The 25467-nt window shown below is 38.0% G+C and overlaps 2 protein-coding genes across 5 annotated transcripts; both read left to right on the top strand.

The window, feature by feature from the left end:
- Positions 1-10033, top strand: chd1l (chromodomain helicase DNA binding protein 1-like). Of its 2 annotated transcripts, XM_079459661.1 has the most exons (25): positions 1-273; positions 381-493; positions 665-771; positions 1439-1553; positions 1653-1684; positions 1828-1909; positions 2025-2187; positions 2640-2795; positions 2877-2969; positions 3061-3157; positions 3437-3510; positions 3886-3996; positions 4643-4757; positions 4870-5023; positions 5201-5381; positions 5460-5605; positions 6368-6531; positions 6650-6846; positions 7124-7222; positions 8007-8077; positions 8168-8282; positions 8402-8510; positions 8718-9005; positions 9246-9327; positions 9609-10033. In XM_079459661.1, exons 1-25 carry the CDS (start codon positions 177-179, stop codon positions 9729-9731), a joined length of 3084 nt encoding a protein of 1027 aa, XP_079315787.1. In that variant the 5' UTR covers positions 1-176; the 3' UTR covers positions 9732-10033. The 2 variants fall into 2 exon arrangements, with proteins under 2 accessions (XP_079315787.1, XP_079315786.1); XM_079459660.1 differs by having other exon boundaries at positions 38-273; positions 2640-2969; positions 8718-9009; positions 9250-9327; positions 9609-9865.
- A 361-nt stretch (positions 10034-10394) lies between these two features.
- traf3ip2l (TRAF3 interacting protein 2-like) lies at positions 10395-18030 on the top strand. Of its 3 annotated transcripts, none has more exons than XM_079459763.1 (10): positions 10395-10572; positions 11293-11372; positions 12954-13627; positions 14575-14617; positions 14724-14791; positions 14957-15054; positions 15142-15210; positions 16882-16995; positions 17084-17158; positions 17700-18030. In XM_079459763.1, the coding sequence occupies exons 2-10, from the start codon at positions 11335-11337 to the stop codon at positions 17847-17849; spliced, it is 1329 nt and encodes a 442-aa protein (XP_079315889.1). In that variant the 5' UTR covers positions 10395-10572; positions 11293-11334; the 3' UTR covers positions 17850-18030. The 3 variants fall into 3 exon arrangements, with proteins under 3 accessions (XP_079315889.1, XP_079315888.1, XP_079315887.1); XM_079459762.1 differs by having other exon boundaries at positions 10439-10572; positions 14912-15054; XM_079459761.1 differs by having other exon boundaries at positions 10439-10572; positions 14897-15054.
- Positions 18031-25467: the final 7437 nt, after the last annotated feature.

The raw sequence follows: 25467 nt of genomic DNA, 5'->3' as shown, positions 1-25467 counted from the left end.
GCTGCCTAGTTATTGGACAACATTTGTCTTTGTCCCCGCCTACCTACTATTGCAGGAAGTGCTGAAGTTCACTTCAAAGTCTGCCGGCGCGCGGAACACATAATTTTCTTTAATTGTCAAATCGATGCATTTACTAAAATAATAGCGTTAAAATTATACGTATTTACATCACAATAATGTCTAAATTCCTTCGAGCAGTTAAAAACGGCATACCAGAAAAAGACAAATCGGAAATTACGGAGAATGACTTGAAAAAATGGGGGCTAGGCGTGTGTAAGTGAATGAGAGATTTCTCTAATGTAAACCAGAAAAGTATTGACCTTTGACATGGGTTACTTTGAAAGACTTCTGTTATTAACCACACCTTGATCATCTAACAGCTATTCATTTGAGGTCCTATCAGCTAGATGGAGTGAGATGGCTCTCACAGTGCATGAAGAATCAGCAAGGATGTATTCTTGGTGATGAAATGGGTTTGGGAAAGACGTGCCAGGTTGGTAATAGAATCAATTTGTGACCTGGATTAGCTAGAGATTCAATCCAATATGATATGAGTTATTTATATTTTTTCTTAAGTTATTTGGATGTTAGATATTAGTATGTTGCCGTCCAAAATGCCCCACTGTCAGTTATCAGATAAAAGAGAAGTTATCTTCTACTGTAGACCATCTCTCTGCTGGCATACGCCAGAGGATGCCTTCAAATGCACAGACCGTTCCTTGTGCTGTGCCCTTTGTCTGTTTTGGAGAACTGGAGACAAGAATTGGAACGGTAAGGAGATCAAGTTTTGGATAATTCATACTGTATACTGTAAATAGCTCAGTATTGTGTGGTAGCACATATTGGACTGCAAATACTTAAGGAATAACTTAAGGAAACTGTTAATATGTGTTCTCCCCTTTATGACTTCACTGTTCTTCACTGTAGTTAGGATAGGCACGGTGGAGGGCTTTAGAGATGGGGACCAATCAGATAGCAGCATTCACAAAGAGCCTGAAAGACTATGTACTGCCATTGTCACTAGATGGAGACAGCAGCATATGAGTGCTGCATCTATATGGGCCATTCTATAAAAATAGTTTAAATGGGAAATTTGCAGTTAAAAATGTTAAAATGTATTTTAATATTCTTTTATTATTATTATTTGCTTGTTTTTTTTACCTACCAGTGCTTAAACATGGAGTAGTGTCTTGGTATTATCTAAAATTATAGGTTATACAAAATGCTAAATAATAAAAATCACTAATGAAATAATCAAAATAAAAAAGGCAAATGAGAAGAAACGTACTGCAATTGGCTAATGTCTGCTGAGGTCATCTACATAAATAGTTAAATTCTCTATCATGTCCGAAAAAAGTCAAGAGCCATTTGACAACAAACCATGTAACATTCTGATAACATGATAGCTTAGTTTGGGTCTCTCTCTCTTTGCACCCAGATTCTGTCCCAGTCTCTCCGTGATCTGTTACACTGGAGATAAAGAGAGAAGGGCGGAGCTCCAGAAGGAACTCCGGAATGACAGACACTTCCATGTTCTTCTCACCACCTATGAGGTCTGTGCACTGTTTTGGATGTAATGCACAATAGTTACAATAAAAAACATGAATGTTATTGCTTGAATAAAACACTTTATCGTCCTTATCATAAAATAGATGTGCCTGAAAGATGCCAGCTACTTAAACAGGTGATCATCTCATTGTTTTGCTGCGGCGCGCAGCATTTTGCACATAAATGCTAAATTGCATATATTATCTGAACCTGTATGACACATTACAAAACAATTTACTACTGCATGATTTAGCTAACTGTACCATTTTCTTTTCACAGTTGGAAATGGAAGATTTTAGTTGTAGATGAGGCTCACAGGCTGAAGAACCAGCAGTCATTGTTACACGAAACCCTCAAAAAGGTTAAACAAATGGAATAGGCTAGTCTCACATATATTTGGTGTTTTTAACCCCTTAATTTCAGCTTTATGACTTACCACTGATATTAACTGCTGTCTGCACACTTCTATGTCTCAGTTTACAGTTGGATTTCGAGTGCTTCTGACAGGAACTCCCATTCAGAACAACCTTCAAGAAGTCTATTCTCTCCTCACTTTCATTCAGCCTAGTGTGTTTTCTCCTGACGATGTTGAAGACTTTGTCACTGCCTATGAAGACATACAGACTGACTCTTCTTTAGGTATGTCCATTAAAATCTTTAGGTATGTCCATGAAAATCTTTGCAGAGTTTGGCATTATCAAAAGTAACAATTGTATTCTGTAACCAAACTGGCTCTTTCAAACTGCACCAGTCGCTGTGTTTGATCAAACCTTTTCAGATCAGCTTTGTGGTCTGTGCATGAGCAAAATGCATGCCAGTGTACACTAGGTTATCAATTTTAAAAAGCATTGTGCTAAGTGCACTGTCAGTTCGAAGATTTCAAGGAGGTTACAAGTAACAAGGAGACATTGAAAAGATCTGGTGCCGAAGATAATATCTTTACATAAGATAACCTTCAAGAATGGCACAGATCCTCTCTCCTTGACTAACATGTCAGATATTCCAGAGATCATGATGATGACGCTCAAATATGAGCATTTTTGCGCTTTGTATATAATTTTTAGTTTGTAATCTTACTATTTTGCTTGCAGCCAATGAGCTTCATGAAGTCCTCCAGCCCTTTCTGCTACGCAGGGTTAAGGCAGAGGTGGCGGCCGAGCTGCCCAAGAAGACAGAACTTGTGGTTTTTCACGGGCTGTCTGCCCTTCAGAAGAGATACTATAAAGCTATTCTGACAAAAGACATTGGTAATGCTCCTCTACGTAAGATGATAACAGACAAAATAAATTTTTGTGCAAACAGAGTTTACTGCAGGTTTATTTTTTCAGATGCCTTTGGGGCCGATCAAAGCAGTAAGACCCGATTGTTGAACATTTTGATGCAGCTTAGGAAATGTGTGGATCATCCCTACTTGTTTGATGGTAATGACTCCATCTTTTTCAAAACTAAAACACACCATTCATTTCCATTATTGTAATTTGAAATCACTTTTTTTCTCCCTTTTAATATAAGGTGTGGAACCTGAACCGTTTGAGATGGGAAAGCATTTAGTGGAGGCCAGTGGGAAGCTTTCTTTGCTGGACTCTATGTTGGCGTACCTTCAGGAGGGGTGTGTCATAAAGTCTAGCTTCCTTCCTGTAACTTGCAACATTTCGCAAACATTTACGTCTTGAGATTTTGGGCCAGTTATTTGTAGGTCAAACAGTGATACATTTTGACATTCTGCATTCATTACAGTATAGTCATTTGCACTGCAGCATTGTTAAATACCACAGCAGTTTCGCAAAGTCTTTAGGAATCTTTCGACATCAATGACTATAATAATAAATGCATTAACTTGACTTGGAGATGCTGAATAGGTCATTATCTGTGTGATTGTTGTATTTAGGGGCCACCGAGTTCTTCTGTTCTCTCAGATGACCAGGATGCTGGATATTCTGCAAGATTACTTAGAGTACAGAGGTACAAAGGCATACTTGGACACTTATTTCTGTTGTTTAATAACATACTACGCAGACCACTAAAGTGCTTGGATTTACATCTAAGTAAATTGCTTCCAAAAGCCTAAACAAAAATAACAAAGTTAAATGAAGAACGGTTAGGAGTCAATTAACAATGACACTTATGAGATATTATGCTTGTTTTGTGAGAGGAAATTGTATTTTCAATATGGAACGTTCATGTAACCATACCCTACGTGTTCTAGCAATCTAGTCCTCTGATCTGGAGCAGTTGATGTGGGTTCAGTATCACATCCTGTGTTTACTGCTGCGTGCGCTTTAACTTGCTACCGGCCCTGAAACTGACAGCTCTGATTGGTGTCTCTCACTTTTGTAGGTTACAGTTATGAGCGTCTGGATGGCTCCGTCCGTGGAGAGGAACGTAACCTAGCTATTAAAAACTTCAGCTCTAAAGATGTGTTTATATTCCTCCTCAGTACCAAAGCTGGTGAGTTTACAGTGCCAGTCTAAGCGCTTGATAGTCCGATATTTAGACGCCACACAGCAAACAAATTGTACAGCAGTACAACTCTATAACATATATAGAAATATATTACATCATCTTCGGTGTGTAGAGAGAGATTGTAGACATTTTTGTTCATTGATAATATAATTATGCTTAATGTTTACTTACTGTTACATTGTTCACTATATTAAATATTTAATAAATATTTCATTTACTCACCCTCAAGTTTTTCCAAATCTGTTCTGATGAACAACGAAATATATGTGGAAGAATGCTTGTAACCAAACAGTTCTCAGCCACCATAGTAGGAACAATTGCTTTATACATTTCTTGGTTCTGTTGAACACAAAAGAAGATATTTTGGAGAATGTAGGAAGGCAAACCGTTCTGTGGAAGTTTTGACTACCATTTGTATTTTTTTCCAACTAAGGTCGTCAATGGTGGCAGAGAACTGTTTAGTTAGAAGCGTTCTTCCAAATATCTTTCTCTCTGTTCATCAGAACAAAGACATTTATCTAGATTTGGAACAACTCGAAGGTGAGTAAATGATGACAGAATGTTTCGTTTTGAGTGAACTGTCCCTTTAAAGACCATGTGACACAACAATGGGTTTTTATCCTGTTTTTAGGAGGGGTTGGAATGAACCTTACAGCAGCAGACACTGTGATCTTTGTGGACAGTGACTTTAACCCACAGAATGACCTGCAGGCAGCAGCGCGGGCCCACAGGATTGGACAAACAAGGTACTGCGCAGCATGCACGACCAAAGTAGAAATTTCAATGTTAATGTTAAATATTCTTTTCCTCGACCTGACTGTGTTGACTGTTAAATTCTCATCTTTGTTTTGCACGCAGGGCTGTTAAAGTCATCCGCCTCCTCGGAAGAGATACGGTTGAGGAGATAATTTATTCTCGTGCTGTTTCTAAACTACGTCTTACAAACACAGTGATTGAGGAGGGACGTTTTTCTCTGCTGGACCAGGCTCAGTCTGCAGCGTCTGGCCTTCAGGTGAATAGAGGTCCACATATCTGGCTTTTCAGTTTACCTCGGTAGCTTATCTCTATTATATCTGACATTCAGTGCTGTAACATCCTGCTTCCTGGTTAATATCTGTGTCTAATTGTGGTTTCCTTACTTCATGTGAAAACAGTTTCTCAGTATTGTTTTATCTTCACACCACTCTAGTTGAGTGAGATCCTGAAGTTTGGTGTGGATAAGCTACTGTCATCAGAGGAGAGCTCTATTCAGGATGTGGATCTCAGGCAGATCCTAGGATTGTCCCGCAACGGACAATGGGTTATGGACAAAGAGCATGACATACCTAATGATAGTGATGAAGAGGAAGATGAGGATATGGAGGGGCAAAGTAAGACCCTTTCCTCGCTTGTCTGCAATGATCATACTTTAATTTCCATTTTTAAAGTTGATCTTTCCTGACTTCTAGACCACATGTATTTCTTTGAGGGGAGAGACTACTCTAAAGACCCCAGTGAAGAGGATGAGAAGACCTTTGAACTGATACTTGAGAAGCAGCTTACTGAACTGGATGATGCTGGGAAAGAAGGCCGCTCTCTACGAAATAAAGCTGGGGTAGAGTAAACACTAGGGTTGGGCCGATAAACGATGGCTTTTTCCATCGCCGATGGCTGAAAGATTTGGAGCCGCCATTTTGATTCCAACCTATTACTTTTTAAACTGCGTAGCTCGCGTATGTATAGAGAAGTTACCAGTGCCATCTTGTGCAACTTGCAAATTATTAGATGACTCCATCCATCCACAATTATTAGAGGTCTCCATCCATCCACAATTATTAGATGACTCCATCCATCCACAATTATTAGATGACTCCATCCATCCACAATTATTAGATGACTCCATCCATCCACAATTATTAGAGTTCTCCATCCACAAGTATTACATGAATCCATCCATCCACAATTATAACATGAATCTATCCGCCCATTTATCCACAATAATTACATGAATCCATCCATCCACAATTATTACATGAATCCATCCATCAGCCATCTATCTATCCATCAACCCACAATGGGCTAACGGATGGATTAATAATAATTCACTAGTTGCACAAGATGCCGCCGGGCAGCTTTTAGGACACCAGGGTCGGCACACTAATTTACGGTCTTATAACACTATCAAGTTGTTTTGGCTTAATTTTTTATCCAAAAACACCCATATTTGCCGGCCAAAAATCTTCCTTTTTATACGACCGGAAATTAGTCTGCCGACCCTGGGGTTTTAAAAGCTCACAGGCACCATCTTGTGCAACTAGTAAATTATTATCAATCCATCCATGAATCTGTCCGTCTAAAATGTGGCACTGCCCCTCAGGTGTCCCTTTCTGGGCCTCTAATCGAGCCAGGGAGGAAGAGGAGGCCTCTTACCGATGAAGAGTTAGAACGGAGACGTCAGAAGGGACAAGAAGCTGCTGCAAAGAGAGCGAAGCTACAGGAGGATAGGAAGAGACAACAGGAAGAACTTAATCATAAAAAAAAGTAAGACTATGAATTTGGTAGTCATTCATTGCTTATATCTGATCGGTTTGTTACTTTGGAGGTCCAGTCTAAGGGCTATGTGTGATCATGTATCTTTGTGTTTGTTTCTCGATAAAAGAATGGCTTTGTGGAACTCAAGTGGCTACAGATCACTGTGCTTGCCCTGCGTTGACAGTGAGGGTGAAGATATGGAGCCTGATGAAGATGTCAGCTTGAGCTCAACCGATTCCGATCATTCAACCATTCGCTATGTGCTGGGAGATGTGACCCACCCTCAGGCTGATCGAGAGGATGCTATCATTGTGCACTGTGTTGGTATGGCTCTAATAAAAAGTTCTTATCAATGCTTTGTTCAAGATAGCCAGTAGCAGGTATATAACGCTGACAGAAGACCACTGTCAACATATCGATTGTTCCGCATTAAATGTTACTCCCTGTTAAAAATTATCCCAGTGTAGTTAAAGCTGAAGGTTTTGTAATACTTTCTCATATCCCAGCTTTACATGCAAAGACAAAAGTCTCTAGTAAATAAGTCATTAGTTATTTGCTTGATATCACACACCTTACCTGTGTATGCGTGTATTTTGTGTAGATGACTCTGGACATTGGGGAAGAGGAGGATTGTTTACCGCTCTGGAGCTCAGATCAGATGAGCCGAGCAAGCAGTACGAGTTGGCTGGTGACATGAAAGGTGAAAAACCTTCTTCACTTTGCTCTGACAGGCCCAACTGATGCACTGCCATTCCAAACATTCCAAACTGACGTCAGTATCTGTTTGGACACACGATCTGTTCAGCACAATTATTTTTGTAATGCTGCTCTCCAGTTGACAAGCTGAAAAGCTGTCAGCATTGGTTTAGTAACACGAGTCATAATATGAAGAGTTTGAAAGCTTAATTATGAGTATCAACATTTTTGTGATGTCATTGCTTTAAAGCTGTTATTTACGTATGAGAGCGGCTTGCAGACAGTAAATTGTATCACATGAACAAATTACACAAATTTAAGTGCCTAGAAGAAAGTTGTTAGAAGCAGGGCTTTTATAAAATGACAGCAGGGATGATAAATGACAATAATATTAAGTACACAGTGTTACCAAATTACATATAAACTGAATAAACAGTTCATTTTCTGTGGGCTGTTTGCAATTTGCAAGGTAGCATTGGTCACTAATGCAGTACATGCTAAGCCAGGTGTGAATTAAAATCATCTTATGTTCCTCCAATCAGAACTCTCCATTTTATAATGTGACATTTCGGGGGGGGGGTTAGGGGTGCAATGTCAATACATTTCCATGGCTGTTTGTTTTATAGTTGAAAATTATTATATCATTAATATATTATGATTAATCTATAACATAACATATAAAGTAATTACAGCATATGCAAAATGCACTCTTTAACACTGATTTATTGGTATAATATTTTATGGTAACAAATTGCAAATGAACGATGTGTTGATCTTTTTTTATTTAGATTTAGAGCTGGGCAATGTTCTGCTTTTTCCTATTGATGATAAGCAGTCCAGATTCAGCGGAAGAGACTATGTAAGTCAGCACACTATCTGTTACTTAATTTGTTGCTGTTAAATATTTTAACAGTACATTTGTTTATGATCCGTCTGCTTTTTTCTGTAGCTGGCATTAGTAGTGGCCCAGCAGAGAGATAAAGCCAACAACCTATCAGGCATTCGACTCACCGCTTTTGAGGAGGCCCTCAAGAAGATCTATAGATTTGCCAAAGAAAAAAAGGGTATTTTATTTGATATAATTTACTTCACATGGCGTTTTAAGAATCTGCTAGGAATGTATGTAATATACTGTAACAATGGCTTATTAGTGCATTTGTGTGGTCATTTGCTTATTTAATAGCAAGTGTCCATCTGCCTCGGATTGGCCACTCCACGAAAGGCTTCAACTGGTACGGTACAGAGAGACTCATACGAAAGCATCTGGCCTCCAAAGGCATCCTTACGTCAATGTATCCAACCTTGGAAGAGTATTTCTATGTAAAGTTATATAATCTCAGTGAACCAACTTGCTATTTACAATATGAAAAATTAAGATTATATATTTTTAATTGGCTAGATATATAGTTTACTTTTATTTATATTCCAGTTAAAATACTTTATTGCACTATTAATACATTTGACAAATTGCAGTATAGAATCCTTGACTTGATTTTCAGCTACTATTACAGCCGAGCCTCCTCCACAAAAGCTTCCACTACATTTACAGTTTCTCCATCTACCTCACATTCAGCCTGCGCCCCGCTAGCATCATCACCTGCCGGGTCCCCAAACTCCCACAGTTCTTCTGATAACAGTAAAGGCCCAACAAAGTCACCAGAACTCTCGGTTGGCTCACAAAGAGGTCAAAGTTCACCAGGGTTGGCAGACTTCATGAGAGGTGTTCATGTCTACTTCTACAACATGGCCGCTACAGAAAAGAAGAAGTTCGCCCGGTACTTGATCACATATCCTTTCATGTTTGTTGCGAAAGAACAGTGTTGTTTGATGTTACATCCTGTTCTTTGACCTGCATGCTAGTGTACTGTACATTATAAATGTTATAAATTTGAACCTACAACCTGACATGCTGCCAGTCTGGATGTTTAACCACCCTACTCGACTATACCATCATATCTCTATTGATTTGGATTAAAGCGTCTGCTGAAAAAGACTTAATAATTGTTTATACCTTAACACGGCTGCACATATGACGGTGATGAAGAGGATCTTATGAGCTCGCACGTTACTCACATTGTAGGAGAGGTGGACAGCCCTGTTCATGTTCTGGTATACAATCAAAACGATTTTTTGTTGTCCCCACCCGGTTTAGGTTTTGATTCTGTGTGAATGAAATAAAACATCCGACCAGCCTTTAACTTTGTTTCTAAATAGAGCAGACATTTCATAATTTAGTAAAAAATAAGAATAATATAATTTCATATTTCTATATTCATCATTTCTTATTTAATCCTTATAACATTATTTATGCAATTTTAACTGTTGTGTAAATACATTTATAACTCCTTTGAACAGAATTAGGATCATTATTCTTGTTTTTGTCGTTTCAGGAACTGCAATATGTATTGTGTCAGTACCCTCAGGCTATTCTTGTAAAGAAAAAGTGGTTGGAGTCTTGCTTTGCTAACCAAAGGAAAGTCAATGCCTCTAAATATGTCATTTCATTAACTTGACAGAACTCTTCCTGCGTTTCTGCGCGTGACTGCACACATCAATTTGCCGCTGGTGAATTTACTTTTAGAATCTGTAGGATGAAGAAATGTACAAGTTCTTTATTCAGGTTCTCAAGGCACTGTATATTATACAATACTGGGGTTTCTTTGCACTCTTTAGTGACCTTGAAGTAATAACTAAAGCATTTACTCTCGCAATAAACAAATTGTATCTTTGTAGCTTGACTTTATATGCAATGATAATGTTTGTCTCTATGTTTTGTTTACTGCTATTGGAAATAAAAAAAGTTTAATATGATTGTAAATATGCCTGGAATTAATCAAATGCCCCATGGGTTTTTGACCAAATAACAGCACATACTTAAGTAACAAGTATTGTTTTAATGATACTTTTCCATCTTACTATTTATAATACCTGCTGTTGTTATCAGTAGTTCTTATTTGCTTTTCCCTATAAATAGAACATTTAGTGAAAGTAGTGAAATATAAATATAAAACCGCAGAATGGAGAAATCTTGTTTTATTAATAAAAATTTAAAGTTTTAATCCCTTTCATTCAGCATTTGGGGATTTGACCAAACTAGTACAATTGTTTAAAAGGGCGATTATAATTAGTATGTTGTTGAAAGCTGATAAGCAAGTTCACTAACCGATGTGTTTCCTGGAAGTAGGCGGGGCGTGTGCGTTGAGTACTCAGGTGTTCAGACACACACACATTATAGTTCTTGCGTGAGACACGACGCTGCTTCATCAGCGCCCATCTCTTCTGTACGGTGGCTTTAGATTTGTCGGAATTAAATCATTTAACGTTACTCATGTAAATCTTCTTATTAGCCGATGGGTATGTACGTGTTTTAAAATACTTTTGTGTGTTATACGTCAGCGAAGAGATTCTTATCGTGCTCGACAGGCTGGAACAATAACTTTGAACATTAAACGTTTCAAACATTTTGCCTTTTTACTTTATTAGGTTAGTTAGTAAATGTTCAATGACACGCGATTTTATATTTATTATTTAGAAGAACTTCGAAGCGATAACCCTGAGAAACTTTACCCTACACAAAACACTATTGTTGAAGGACGTAGCCTACTTTCACTTATTTAGATGTCACGAGGAGTTACAGAAGCTTTTTGATCAACTTCTTTTGACAGAAACGATATCATGATTTTGTAAAAGTACACAAATATACAGTTTGTTAAGTGTATTTTAAGACAGTAATTCATAATTTGGTACTCAAACATATGTTTTGCAAACTCTGCTTTTAATAGATTCAATGTCTACACGTGATTTCCCACAATGTCTCATTTATTTAGGGTTACACCGCAGCATTGAAGTATTTTCCGTTGATGTGTATTTCATACTGTAACTACATTTCAAGAATAACAGAAAATCCCCTTAACACAGTTGTGGTTTCAGTAGCCAAAGGTGCTTGTTTTTCTTTTCTAAATGTCAACGTTGAATCATAAGTCAAGACTCCCTTAAATATTGAATTGCTCTTGAAGGAACAACACATACAGTTGTAATACCAGTGTTTCTTAACTTATTCATCATTTATTTCAGATTTGTGTGCGAAATGGACGCAGATCATTTGTATTCATAAGGATGATGTCTTCTCTGCACTGTTCATCGTCTGAGTATAGGTAAATAAAACGTCAAAATGACACAATTGTATCAAAATTATGTTTAGGGTCCAAGATGAACTATTCGGCTCACCTACAGATATCTTTCTTACATGTTTCATACCAACCATGAAACTGTATTTATTTTACTTCAAATATTATTTATTTTCGTTGTTTTCAACACGTGAATAAAAGTTGACTTTCCGCATCTAATTGATTTGACTTCCATCAGTCAGGCTGTCCAACTTACAGTAAATCATTACATGAAGTCTCAGAAAATGCATGTCATTGCATTAAAGAACAAAATATAAAATCAATTGCTGGTGATGCTAGACCTTTTCTTTTTTTTTGGCTTTTCATTTCTCTTAACAATTGTGCAATGACCCAACTGGTCCCAGTGATTTAGAAGGTAGTGTGTGGTGTTTGAGGATCAATTGAAAGAAATGTAATATAATATACAACTATGTCATGGTTCTGTCTGTCTCCTCAGGCCCTGATTTCCTAGCCTAGTGGCAGGATCATGACAGTACCACGTGTTTTGTGTGGAATAGAAACCTATTATTGTCGATCAGGATATGATATGCATTCTCTCCGGTCTCGTCTCTGGTCCCGTCCCTTTCGTTTCCTGTGTCTCATTACCCACACCTGCCCATTGTTATCTCCTTTGTTAGTCTCCCTATTTAATGCCATAGTTGTATCATGTCTATTGTCCTGAGCTGGTTCGTTGTCTGCAAAGAAGCGAAAACATGACGTCTTAGTCCCGTGTCAGCCACCGTAGTCCTTCGAAATGGAGGGGTGAGCGATGGAGTGAGCCGTTGGTTGCAATTTGCAACCTCACCACTAGATGCCACTAAATTTCATACACTGGACCTTTAAAAGTATTCTTGTGCCTCTTGGTGTGCTTTTTGTTATATAATGCAATAGTGTCTAAACAAATAAATGTGTGGTTAAAGTGTACAGATACTTTTTGGGATTAAAGGAATTTTTCACTTTCAACATACATTTTCATGATAATGTACGCACCCCTGTTGTCATCCAAGATGTTCATGTATTTTATTTCATTAGACGAAAAGAAATTAAGGTTTTTGATGAAAACATTCCAGGATTATTCTCCATATAGTGGACTTCAATGGACTCCAAATGGTTGAAGGTCAAAATTACAGTTTCAGTGCAGCTTCAAAGGGCTTTAAAAGATTCAGACGATGAATAAGGGTCTTATCTAGCAAAATGATCTAAAAAAAATTATATGCTTTATAAACACAAATGCTCGCCTTGCTCTGTTCTGCAAAGCGCATTCATGACTTTACGTAATTATGTTGAAAAGGTCATGCTCGATGTTGGTAGGGCAGGGCGAGAAAATGACCGATCGTTTGGCTAGATAAGACCCTTATTCATCGTCTGGTATCGCGATACCTTGAAAATCTTTTCAAGGTTGCAAGAACTTGTCTTGCGATTCTCATATTCCGGCCACAGCCTGTGTCACTATCTATTGTTGTACGATAAACTCTTCACACTTCCACGTTTTGTTTAATTTCATACTAGTATTTTATTCAAATAGGTTAAATCTGAATTTGTAAACTTGTGTTCTTTTTCAATATCCAGGTGCATTTCCCCCATTGACCACTACAGTTTACAATCCTTTAACATTCCAGAAGAGAACGACGAGACTATGAATAAAACCAACATTGACGACACTGTCTGCGACTCGGTCGCCACCGATTCCCAACTCTTTCACGCTGACTCCTGCGGGTCTGACTGCGAATCCTCCCTCAGTTCCCAGGCTGACCTCCCAAATACCTGCAGAGGCAAAAACACAAACTACAGATCCAACAGGTGTAGCTACAGCACATACCAGCCCCCTCTGGGTCTCCCCTCTGGCTACAGTCCACAGACGCCCTTTCCCAGTCAGACCGAGATGTGTATGAGCACCCTGGAGCCGCACGACAGGGATCAGCCCTGCTTAAGTTCACTGGGCAGCAGTTCGATGGAATGCCCGAGTGGCAACCCTCCTTCCTGCTTGGTATCTGGAAATTACAGTAGCTACCCTGGTGATTCGTGTTACTCCTGCCCTCCAGACTGGCACAGTCAGGGAGATTTGAGTCTGGAACAGCCTCGCTCACTGCGCTCTATCCCACATGCTTTCGCACCTCATGGCTACTACATTTCCCCGCATGCCCAAGGGCCACCCTGCTGCAGCCGGTATCCTCCGGATCCGAGTCATATGCATCAGGGTTCTCAACACAGACAGCATTATCACACACCCTGTCGGCCTTCATGTAAGTCTAGTCTTGGATTCCACGTGGGTTTCTCATTTGGAACTTGTAGAAATTGTGGAGGTTAATCAATATTGTGAAAAGATGTATGCATAATATCAACATAACTCCTTGTTCTCAAAGGGATAGTTCACAGAAAAATGTCAATTCTGTCATAATTTTCTCACCCTCTTGTCATTTCAAACCTGTATGACTTTCTTTCTTCCGCAGAACACAAGATTTACGTCACATTTTACATTTAGTCATTTAGCAGACAGATGAGGAAACATTGGAAGCAATTATAACAACATAGGCAACTAAATACATAAGTGCATCAAAACTAGTCCATTAAAGCCTAGCACAGTATACAAAGCTACATAAGATATTTTGTAGAAAGTTGTTTGTAGAAAGTTGTTAACCGAACAGCAATGTCACCCATTCACTTCTATTGTATGGACACAAAACCAAGTGAATGTGTACCAGTTAACAACATTCTTTAAAATATCTTCTTTTGTGTTCTGCGAAAGAAACTCATACAGGTATAAAATGACATAAGCGTGAATAAATGATGACTTAATTTTGGGATAAACTTTCACTTTAAGAAGTCACAAAGGATTAGATCTTTATTGTGGGAGTTGCTGTTATGCCCACAGCAAACCAATCCAACCTGTACAAACCAGACTAAATGGCAGAACTGAATGGTGAGTTGGCAGTTTTGGCTTCCGGCTTTCCTAAGAGAACCGCCCAACTTTCTGGCAGAAGATAATATTTGAATGAGAAACTTTGATTTATTTATCGACAGTTAATGTTTGCACAATTCATGTTTAATCATGCACACCGACCTGCCAGTACAGTTTAATGGATAAATAGGATTAATCAGCATCATTTATTTGCTTTAAAATGACGAATCAATAACAGCCCTTGTTTGCACATTTTCTAAACTTCTCAATTAATTCGTCCATGTTTAACAGGCCCTGAAAACAGCAGGCAGTTCTGCACAGAGTTCACTCAGAGGTAATGTGCAGTAGTGGTGAGTTTACTGGGAACGTGTAGTCTCCGAAGATCATATTTAACCGGTTTTAATTTTTATTTTGAGTTTTTATGTGTCTTAATTTCACAGTGGCCACACCTCGTCGCATCCTCGAACTAAACAAACCCCAAGCACAGCCCCTCTGTCCCTGGAGCAAAGTGAGTCTAGAGCCAATGCTCAGTTTTTTATGTTGTATACTATTAGGTCTTATCCTAATAGTATGTTTGTTGATGTGTTTTATAAATGATATTTATATTTCACAGAAGTTTCATGTTTAGGTTGGGATGATGTTCCAATGTTTTTTTCCGGCTCGTTTGTCGCAGGGAAGGTGTTTGTTACTTATGAAGCAGACAGTGAAAAGCACGTCAAAGAGATCATCAACTTTGTGGCGCTACTAAGGCACAATGGCTTCTATACTCACGTGAGACAAGCAGTCCATTTCAAACGTTACCTGAGTTTGTCAAAAAAGTATTCTCTCTGATTTTCTGTGTTTGGCCATTTGTTTTAGATTGACATGTTTGAGCAGCAGTTTAAAAGCATAAGCAAGATTGACTTCATGGAGCGATACATAAATGAGGTGAGTAGATATCGTAGATGTTATGCTATGGGTGGTCAGGTGCTTCTGTTTATATCAAGAGTGCAACTTTATTTGAAACCGTACGGATTTAAGTATCTGTTCAAGGAAAAAATTAATCATATTTTTTTGAGGAAAAAAACGATGATAGGGGTTTTGTGTCATTCATCAATTTGTGTGTATTTCAGTAAAAGAAATGTATTTGTTTAATTATTTGAGCAAATATTTTAATCGTAAAAAGTGTGCATATCTGGTTCGTGTCGTGATGTAAGGATTTCCAGATACAAGCCTCCACTCGTTTCAAGTTTGGCAATTATTCAGAACTGTTTATTCCTATCACACATTTATAAACTTTTATAAACTCGCATTGTACACTACGGTCTCCAGGCTCTCGGACATCAATATTTAAAAAAAGAGAATAATAAATCACTTTCTGATATCTGAAATCGGATGTTTCGTGGTTGAGATAATGGAGATTTCATTTTACAACATGTTAACGTTATATGAATATACGTTTCGGATTTAACAAGCAAATATACAGTACAGAACCTTGAATTCTGTGCTTGCACAATCGTGCCTTTCACCTGATAGTAAACATGTCGCGATAGCAACTTTTTGTTTGGCGTTTAATTGCATCAGAAATAATTGCGATACTTGATATTATTGCCATTTTAAGTTTTTTATGCCACTGATTAAATAATGATATAATATTGCAAGTACACCATTTTACAGAACAAAGACCTTTTAATATTGTATTTGGACATTGAAATTGGAATGTAAATAATAACTGGAGTGCAAATATTTTAAATAAATAAAAACGACACTTCCAGTCCTCACTTATAATTGGTTGATTTTACGTTACAAGCCGTTATGATGAAGTTAAGGGGAAACAGCCCTTGATATGTGAACTCTGGAGAGGGCAACACGATTGTATGTCATATTGTGGCCGTTTAAAATACACAAATGAAGAACAATGTCTCTTTATCTGGAACGGCTTTTTGATTGGTGTTCCATTCATGCTAGCGGTTGAGCTTGGTATCAGAGTCTATATGCAAAATATTGAGAGACAAGTTTAGCCAAGTTACAGTTCTTCAGGGTTTCTTTTGATGTTATCAGCAATAATCTACAGGTGTCTTCTACAGCTGTTTGTGAATGTGTACGAGAAGTCAAGTTGGGGTCACAAAAGTGCGCATTCGCAGTAATGTTTATATTGTCAAAATGAAACCGTCTATTACATGTACTCCTACTATTGAAATACAAAGAGTGGATGGAGTAATACTGCCACTTCTGTTGACAAATGAAGGGACTATCGAGTTTCCTTTCAAAGCTCAGGACATTTTCAGCTGTGTGACGACATTTATCTTTTGGAAATGTCACCATTAAAGTTTTAAAAATGCCAAGGATTGGTCCCTGACATACAGTTGCCAATCCTGTTAGGTATTCACTTTCAAATACAATTCAAAAATGCCTTTTGACCCCAATATGGTTGTTAATGGTCGATTTATTTGTGAATAAATGTTACTGGCACCATGTGACTTTCCCAAAATGTGCTTTCTGTCTGCATTAAACAGTATTTGCAAGTATTTTTATCCTTTCTTCTATGCTTTTCATGTGTAATAAAAGCTATCAATGTGATTATTAATGCAAGCTCTAATGTTTTTTTTGATGCACTAGAAAGACTATCTGATCATCATAGTCATTAGTCCGAAGTACCATGAGATTGTCACCAGTGCAACATTTTACATGGAAAATGACGAGACACTCAACACCGTCTACATCCACAAACAGGTACACTTTTTGTGGGGAAAAAATGTCTGTTGATTAGACGGGTAAATGGTGTATTTTCAGATTTTGCTATTCGTGATTTGTCTTTCAGTTACAAAACGAATTCATTCAGAACGGGGCCAGGAATTATAGATTTATCCCTATCGTGTTTCCTGGTGCCAAGAAGGTAAAACTATTTCTTTTTTATTATTAAACCCGCTTACTGATATTAATGGTTTGCCCGTAAATAAAAGTAATTTCATTAATTATTTACCCACCCTCATGTCCTTCCAAATTCCTTTTTCCTTCTTCTGTGGGAAACAACACATTTTTTTCTAATGAAAGTGAATGAGATCAGGGCCGACAGGTTGAAGTCGTAAGACTTCAGAAGGCCACTGAAGATAACAAAAATTTATTTTGCAGCACTTTTACGAACCCATAATTGTGCTTTTTTATTTTTTCTTAAACCCAAAGTCCTCATTTACTTTCACTATATGAAAAACAGAGATATTCTTAAAAGAAGCTATTTTGTCTTCCACGGAAGTCATAATATATGTGAGTAGTGGAAGGTTTTAGGGTGATCACCTGTTTCCTTGATGTTTGAATTGAAAAGTCTGAATGGAAAGTGTAATGATGATTGACATTTTGGTTGTTTGCACTATAATAGAGTAACAATGCACCGAGTACTGAATAAAATTTAATATATCCGACTTAAATCTCTCCATCAGTGCCACGTCCCTTCATGGCTTCTAAGTACACAAATCTTCACCTGGCCCAGGGACCGAGATGACATCCTTCGCAGGCTGATGCGTGTTGAGAAATATAAGCCTCCGCCCATTGGAGAACTACCCACCATTGTCTCTATCCCTATTAGTTGAGATCCCAATACTTAAAAAGGCCTGTTGTGTTTTAATAGTGTTCAAAGATTATTTACCCATCTGAATTGAAAACCCTTTAATGGCCTGTTCTTGATCTTTATGAATCCCATTGTATAGAAGAATCAAAGCTAACTGTCTGTAGCGATTGCAAATTGATCAATTAAACATTGGTTGAATGATTATTGGAGTTGTTTTCTTTGTGTATGTGTTTCTATGTTTTATTTTATTCTTTGCTTTGCATCTGACTTAATATAATGTTCTTTAACATACCTAGTTGCTATAAAAGTAAAACATGCCAGATATAACTGTAGCTGTACCCAAAGTATAATTTTAAGTCCATATTAACTTGTGTTTTAACTTTATCGGTCATTTATGTTCTTGTTATATTAAAATGATTGATTTGAGCGTGTGTTGGACATCAAATCTGACAAGAACCAACTGAGGCACTGCACGGTCAAGACAGCCCCTTTCGTATTTCATATTGTAGCTTGGCTTTGTTGTTGATGCCAGCAAACTACAGATCAACAATAAGTGTGTGCAGTAAGACTGCTTATTTATGTTATGAGAGTTAACTGGAAAATAGAAGACTGCTCAGTTTACATTGTGTGCTTTGTCGGAAAATATGACATGCAGATCCTGCCAGAGGCTATTGCCACCTGCTCAGGAGACCTAGATTTGATAACTGCCATCCAATTTTCCATTTCTGAGAAACAAGTCCTATTCTTCCCAAATTGCTCCCTTGTAAACCATACACGTTTATGTAAAGATAAAAACAAGCATGGGATTGTTTAGACACACTACTGTTTTAGCACATTGCTGTGGTTCCAAAAGCACTCATATAAACGCATTTGTGGTTGTAGTTGCACTCGCAAGAGAGCCAAGGAACTTAAAATGAAAATGAGACTGATACACCAGACAATGAAACAGTATAAACGGTTTGGTAAGGAACTTGTACCATACTGAACATCATTGAACAATCAAGACAATGTATCAGTTACAGTCTTTAAGGAGTTACTGAAGGTTAATTAAACACCATCAAACAAGGTATACAGTGTTATCATGAATGAATTATTATAAATCAACCCCACCGATATTATTAAAAATGATATAGAGTCATAATCCCTACATGAACAATATTAGCAGTGTGATCTGCTGAGGAATCAGTTATCAGTTTGCAATTAAAATGAAATGAGAAACAGAATGATTTATTGTGGGGTGTAGTGACAGAAAAGGTTGTGGGAACAGGATCTCCAACATAGTCTTTTTATAGCTAGTTAATTACCAGATGAAGCAAGTTCATTCCAGAAATTCATCAGTTGCACCACAGCTCTGTGAAATATTTTCAGACTCGTGACTATCGAAGTTGTTTTCGCAGAATTACATTACAGTAGCGATTTCATTGAGCAGGAGTTTTACTTGTCTGTAAGCTGATCTTGTTCTTGTTTTGCCTTAAGATGGCACATTTATGGAGTTTGTCCGAAGTGACACAGTGCATTCAAGCTAGGCTACATTTGATGTGTTCCCATTACCAAACAACCACACTTCACATACAGAATGTATTCAAATTAAGGAAAGTGGACGATTTGTATACAATATTTCTGTCATTCTTTTATAGACGCTCATTAAAACATAATAACTGTTGCTAATGTTAGATTTTTTTTTAAAAAGGGACATGTGACCTGTGACATCTTCCCTGTACGACAACAAGCCATGTGGTGTCCCCAATAATGCCGTACAGAAGAGTATTTCCAGTTCATAAATAAAAAAAATCTAGGAATAATTCATTGAAATAAAATAATCTGTATGTTGGCGTTATGATGTGATATTTTTTTGTCAAAACTTGAAAAATTTATTCTCAGAGAATGTATTTATTACCAATATATTTGATCATCTGTTTATATTTTACTAAACTCCTGATGATAGATATCAAAACAGGACAAATATCAGTCTAAGCACAAGTTTTTAATATACTGTATATACTTTGTGCAAGTTCTCCCACTTAAAGAGATGAGAGAGGCCTGTAATTTCATCATAGGTACACTTCAACTATGAGAGACAGAATGAGAAAAAAATCCAGAAAATCACACTGTCTAATTTTTAAAGAATTTATTTCAAAATTATGGTGAACAAATAAGTATTTGGTCAATAAAAAAAGTTGCCAATACTTTTCTATATACCCTTTGTTGGCAATGACAGAGGTCAAATGTTTTCTGTAATTCTCCACAAGGTTTTTACACACTTTTGATGGTAGTTTGGCCCATTCTTCCATGCAGATCTCCTCTAGCAGTGATGTTTTGGGGCTGTCACTGGGCAACACAGATTTTCAACTCCCTCCAAAGATTTCTATGGGGTTGAGATCTGAAGACTGGCTAGGCCACTCCAGGACCTTGGAATGCTTCTTACAAAGCCACTCCTTCGTCCGGGCGGTGTGTTTTGGATAATTGTCTTGATGTTGGAAGGAGGTTTTTACTCAAAAGCTCACGATAGATGGCCCCATTCATTCTTTCCTTTACAGCATGGGTCTCAAACTCAGTTCCTTGAGGGCCACAGCTCTGCACAGTTTAGCTCTAAACCACACCTGCTTGGAAGTTTCTTGTAATCGTGAAGATGTTGATTAGCTGAATCAGATGTGTTTGATTAGGTTTGGAGCTAAACTGTGCAGAGCTGTGGCCCTCCAGGAACTGAGTTTGAGACCCCTGCTTTACACAGATCAGTCGTCCTGGTCCCTTTGCAGAAAAACAGCCCCAAAGCATGATGTTTCCACCCTCATGCTTCACAGTGGGTATGGTGTTCTTTGCATGCAACTCAGCATTCGTTCTCCTCCAAACACGACAAGTTGAGTTTTCACCAAAAAGTTCTATTTTGGTTTCATCTGACCATATGACATTCTCCCAATCCTCTTCTGGATCATCCAAATGTTTGCTAGCAATCTTCAGACGGGCCCAGACATGTACTGGCTTAAGCAGGGGGACACGTCTGGCACTGCAGGATTTGAGTCCCTGGCGGCGTAGTGTGTTACTGATAGTAGCCTTTGTCACTTTGGTCCCAGCAAGGTCATTCACTATAGGTCCCCCCGTGTGGTTCTGGGATTTTTGCTCACCGTTCTTGTGATCATTTTGACCCCATGGGGTGAGATCTTGCGTGGAGCCCCAGATCGAGGGAGATTATCAGTGGTCTTGTGTGTCTTTCATTTTCTCATAATTGCTCCCACAGTTGATTTCATCACACCAAGCTGCTCACCTATTGCAGATTCAGTCTTCCCAGCCTGGTGCAGGTATACAATTTTGTTTCTGTTGTCCTTTGACAGCTCTTTGGTCTTGGCCATAGTCGATTTGGGGTCTGACTGTTTGAGATTCTGGACAGGTGTCTTTTATACTGATAATGAGTTCAAACAGGTGACATTAATACAGGAAACGAGTGGAGGACAGAGGAGCCTCTTAAAGAAGAGGTTACAGGTCTGTGAGAGCCAGAAATCTTGCTTTTTGTAGGTGACCAAATACTTATTTTCCACCATAATTTACAAATAAATTCTTTAAAAATCAGACAATGTGATTTTCATGTTTATTTTCATAGTTGAAGTGTACCTATGATGAAAATCCAGGACTCTCTCATCTTTTTAAGTGGCAGAACTTGCACAATTGGTGGCTGACTAAATACTTTTTTGCACTATATATATATATATATATAAATAGAAATACATGGCTTATGGATGTACTAGGATGGCTCTTCATGGACCAAATGTTTTTATTTTATAATAATTTTCATGTACCTTACAGTATGAGGAATTTGCAACATTATGGTTTGGGAATCTATCCTTTAAAAAAAAAATGTACTTAAAAAACTTATTTAAAGAGGTCACCAAATATTTACATCTGACCTATAAGTGGTGAAAGCCTTTGGTAAAAACTTTTAACATTTGCATGGAATTGGTACCTAACCAGTCATTTTCTTCATGCATTTTTATTGAATAACCCAACAGTTATTTACCCTGAATGTAATTGTTTAAAGAATTTACATTGACATGTTGTTTTCACCTGTACATATATTTATATGTTTATTATTAATGCAAGTTTTAACTTTTTTTAGGAAGTGCTTGATAATTATCAATCTTAACAAAGTTCCAAAGTTCTAGCTGTAAGCAACAAAAGATGGTTACATTCTTCAAAGTAAAAGTGCTATAATGGTATTTTGACTATGAGATCACAAATAGTACTTCTTTAGCATCATTGTGAAGAACCTTTATTTTTAGGAACAGAAAAGTTTAACTCCAATGATGTACTACTGCACAAAGTCCGTTAGGGGGCAGTAAAGCACCTGTCTTTTTTCCTGTAGGGTTTCAGTTCCACACAGAATTGAAGGTTTCACACATTCTATTTTTGCACTGCTGAATAATTCAATACAGAGCAATATATGATCAGTGACATTTCCTCCCATCCAACACTCTGACAATGGGGTTGCATCACTTGATCTTCAATGTGGAGTCCGGAAAGTGATATAGGCTACAGTTATAGCTTTGTGCTGGGTCAGAAAACGATATTAACCGTTGACCATCACATACACCTATAAACAGCCCTTGCTGTTGAACTTCTGTTTACTTCAAGAAAACAGAGATAACATAATGATGCGATACCATGCTGTCAAAATACATTCTCTGACCGTGCTCTGTAACGGTCCATCACTTGGGTGATGAACGCCCTCTAGATCAGTGACACAGTATTTCATCATTAAATTCAAATGTAATATCTTCGTTATGACAAATGAGGACATGAGCATCAAAGGAGAAAGCTAACTCTCATAGGAAGATGAAAAAGGGGTGTTTAAATCGCATTTTGGATGCTTCCAACGGCCACTGCGTTTCTTTTATTTCGATTGCAGTTGGTGGGAGCGTTTTATAGGCGTCACTTCAGTAAGTATCAGGGGAGTAATTCTGTGCATGAAATCACTGCTGCTGTTTTGTTCCTGCAAGGGGAAGCCGTGTGATCCTTAAACTTGTGAAGCGTTGTTGCCATGGCAACATCACAGTTCATCAAGGTTCAGTGCAATAAAAGGAGTCAAAGTTTAAATTACAATTATCGCCCGTCACAATAATAACACACAAACTACAAACTAATATCACAATAATACGCAGGAATTCAACGAACGGGTCCAATGATATACAGTAACTCCTGTATCATTGCTGTTCATGAACAGTTTCACATCAGAAGGATTTTTTTCCTGTGCTGAATCTTTCATAAATTCAAGTAAACATTGTTAGTGCTGTAAACAATGTCCAGTTCAGGAGCCGAATGTTCAAAGAAAAGAGAGAAACCTGTCCCTTGTTTTCACTGTCACTATGCAGACCTCATTTTCTCCAGCAAAACTGGAACGTGTGACGCTCACGGCAAGCCAGATACATCCACGAAAACCGTCTGCGTGCACGTCCAAGAAAACAGGCCCCAGGGTCATTTACTTGGCTGTATTTTCTGTGACACATAAAAGAGAAGGTATTACAACCCTCTATAACAAGTGACAAAAAAAGGTTTATCCCATTACATCAAAGCAGTCATGCTCAAAACTCTGCGCTTAGGTCGATCCTGTGTTCAAGGGTCTCCTCCAGAAAAATAACAGAGTCTACAGCGGCAGTCTTGCGGGAACAGCCTTCATCTTTTACCCGGTGGGAAACAATGAAATCCAAAATGAGACAAAAGTCAAAGTAGTCATCTTCCCAGACCTGCTCTCCACTCGCTCGAGAGCAGAATGAGTCTTGACAAAAATGATTGAACTGGGTATAACGTGCCTTTCTGCATTACTTGTGACAGACAGAAATGTCTGACCTGTTATGAATACATTTCTAATATTCTTTTTGTAATGGATACCGTGTGCCGCCAATAATTAAACTTTGAACGAAGGAAACGAAATGGAAGAAATAAATGAAATTCCAGTTTAAAAAAATTTGATTCCAAATTATGAATCACTTCTGAGTTCCCCAGAGAAAAAACCTCGGAGTCACTTTGTCTCCCTCTGAAGCAGGGTTTCACAGTCCATTTTATACTTTCTGCTTTAAGAGCGGCAAAGGGGAAAGAAAAGACAGGTCTTTTTTTGGAAATGAGAATAACTGTCAGTCAAGGACGTTTTAATACTGAATATGTTCAGTAAATAGGCCTATCTATAAACTCGTTCATCCCATCGCCCCACTATCAGTTTGTATCTATCCCGGCTAAAAAGGGGGGAGACTGTGGGTTCGAATAACATTTCGAGCTCAGAGCCCTCACCTCAGACCGCATGTCAAATACGCTTTTGTTACCTCATCTGATAACATGTCAAAGGTCCAGTGTGTGAAATTTGGCAGCATCTAGTGGTGAGGTTCAATCCCCTCCCCACTACGGTGGCCGACACAGGACTAAGATGTGGTCGTGTTTTCACTTCTTTGCCGAAGGAGATCACATATTTATCAAGCACACTCTGTTGTGCAGTTTGTCCATTTAGGGCTACTGTAGAAACAACATGGCAAATTCCATGCAAGGGGACCCACAGTGTTTGTAGGTAGAAATAGCTCTTTCTAAGTTTATTTAAAACATAACTCTTCATTATGTTGGGTCTTTATAAACACCTGAAGACATACATTATGTACGTATATTCACATTACTGTCAATAGATTCTCCATAAATGACACGCTGGACCTTTGATGCAAACTTGTGAATGGTATTTGGTTGAGCTTATAAACTTTTGCACATCTTGGCACGTGTCTAAATATACATACTCATAAAACACATCACAAAGCTTTTCTCAAATTTCCTATTCTTGTCTTTTTGTGCCCCAAGGCCAGCGATTGACATGAATGTCTGTCCGTTATAAATGAGCACAGTAAAGAAAACTGGGTCAGTGAATGGAAGATGAATGATTACACATACATACAGTAATGGAATCATAGAAAGAGCTGTCGAAGTGTACAGTGCTTACACATTTATAAGACCACCTGTCATAATAAAACAGAAAACTCAAATATTTTAGAAATGTCAAAAACGTGTTTAACACTAACAACATAATCTCACAGGAATTTGTGATATTGTCACAAACTGTAATCGAATTTGTGTTCTTGGACACGAATTTCCCCCTTTTTTCGTGTCAGTCAGCATGACATTTGTGATCTATTGCATTTTAATATATGGTATCTTTCATGTGTATAAATATACGGTTTATCAATGCAATCTGAAGGTAATTCATATCTATTTTACAAGGTGACTCATTCATGTGAACTCCTACATTCTCATTCGTATGTTTTGTTAAGATTTGACTTTGCCTCAGTGATGTTAGGTTTAGGGGCGGGGTTAGGGTAGCCATTTATGATTGTTTGCCACCTTGTGAAACTTGCTTAAATTTGCCATGAAGATTTTAGGGTTTGGGGTGAGGTGTTGGTGTTGGTTAGGCACCACCTGTTACGGACACAAGACACAGAGATCAATGGATACAAAATACGGATGGTTTATTAACAGATACTTGAAAACTGGTATGCAGGAAGATAGGACGCTTGCTTCTGGGAAATACTGAAGACGATGGAGACGATGGAGACGATGGAGACGATGGAGACGATGGAGACGATGGAGACGATGGAGACGATGGAGACGATGGAGACGATGGA

The sequence above is a fragment of the Barbatula barbatula genome, assembly GCF_947034865.1.
Source record: "Barbatula barbatula genome assembly, chromosome: 7".
Classification (NCBI taxonomy): Eukaryota; Metazoa; Chordata; class Actinopteri; order Cypriniformes; family Nemacheilidae; genus Barbatula; species Barbatula barbatula.
This window is presented reverse-complemented; position numbering and strand designations above follow the sequence as displayed.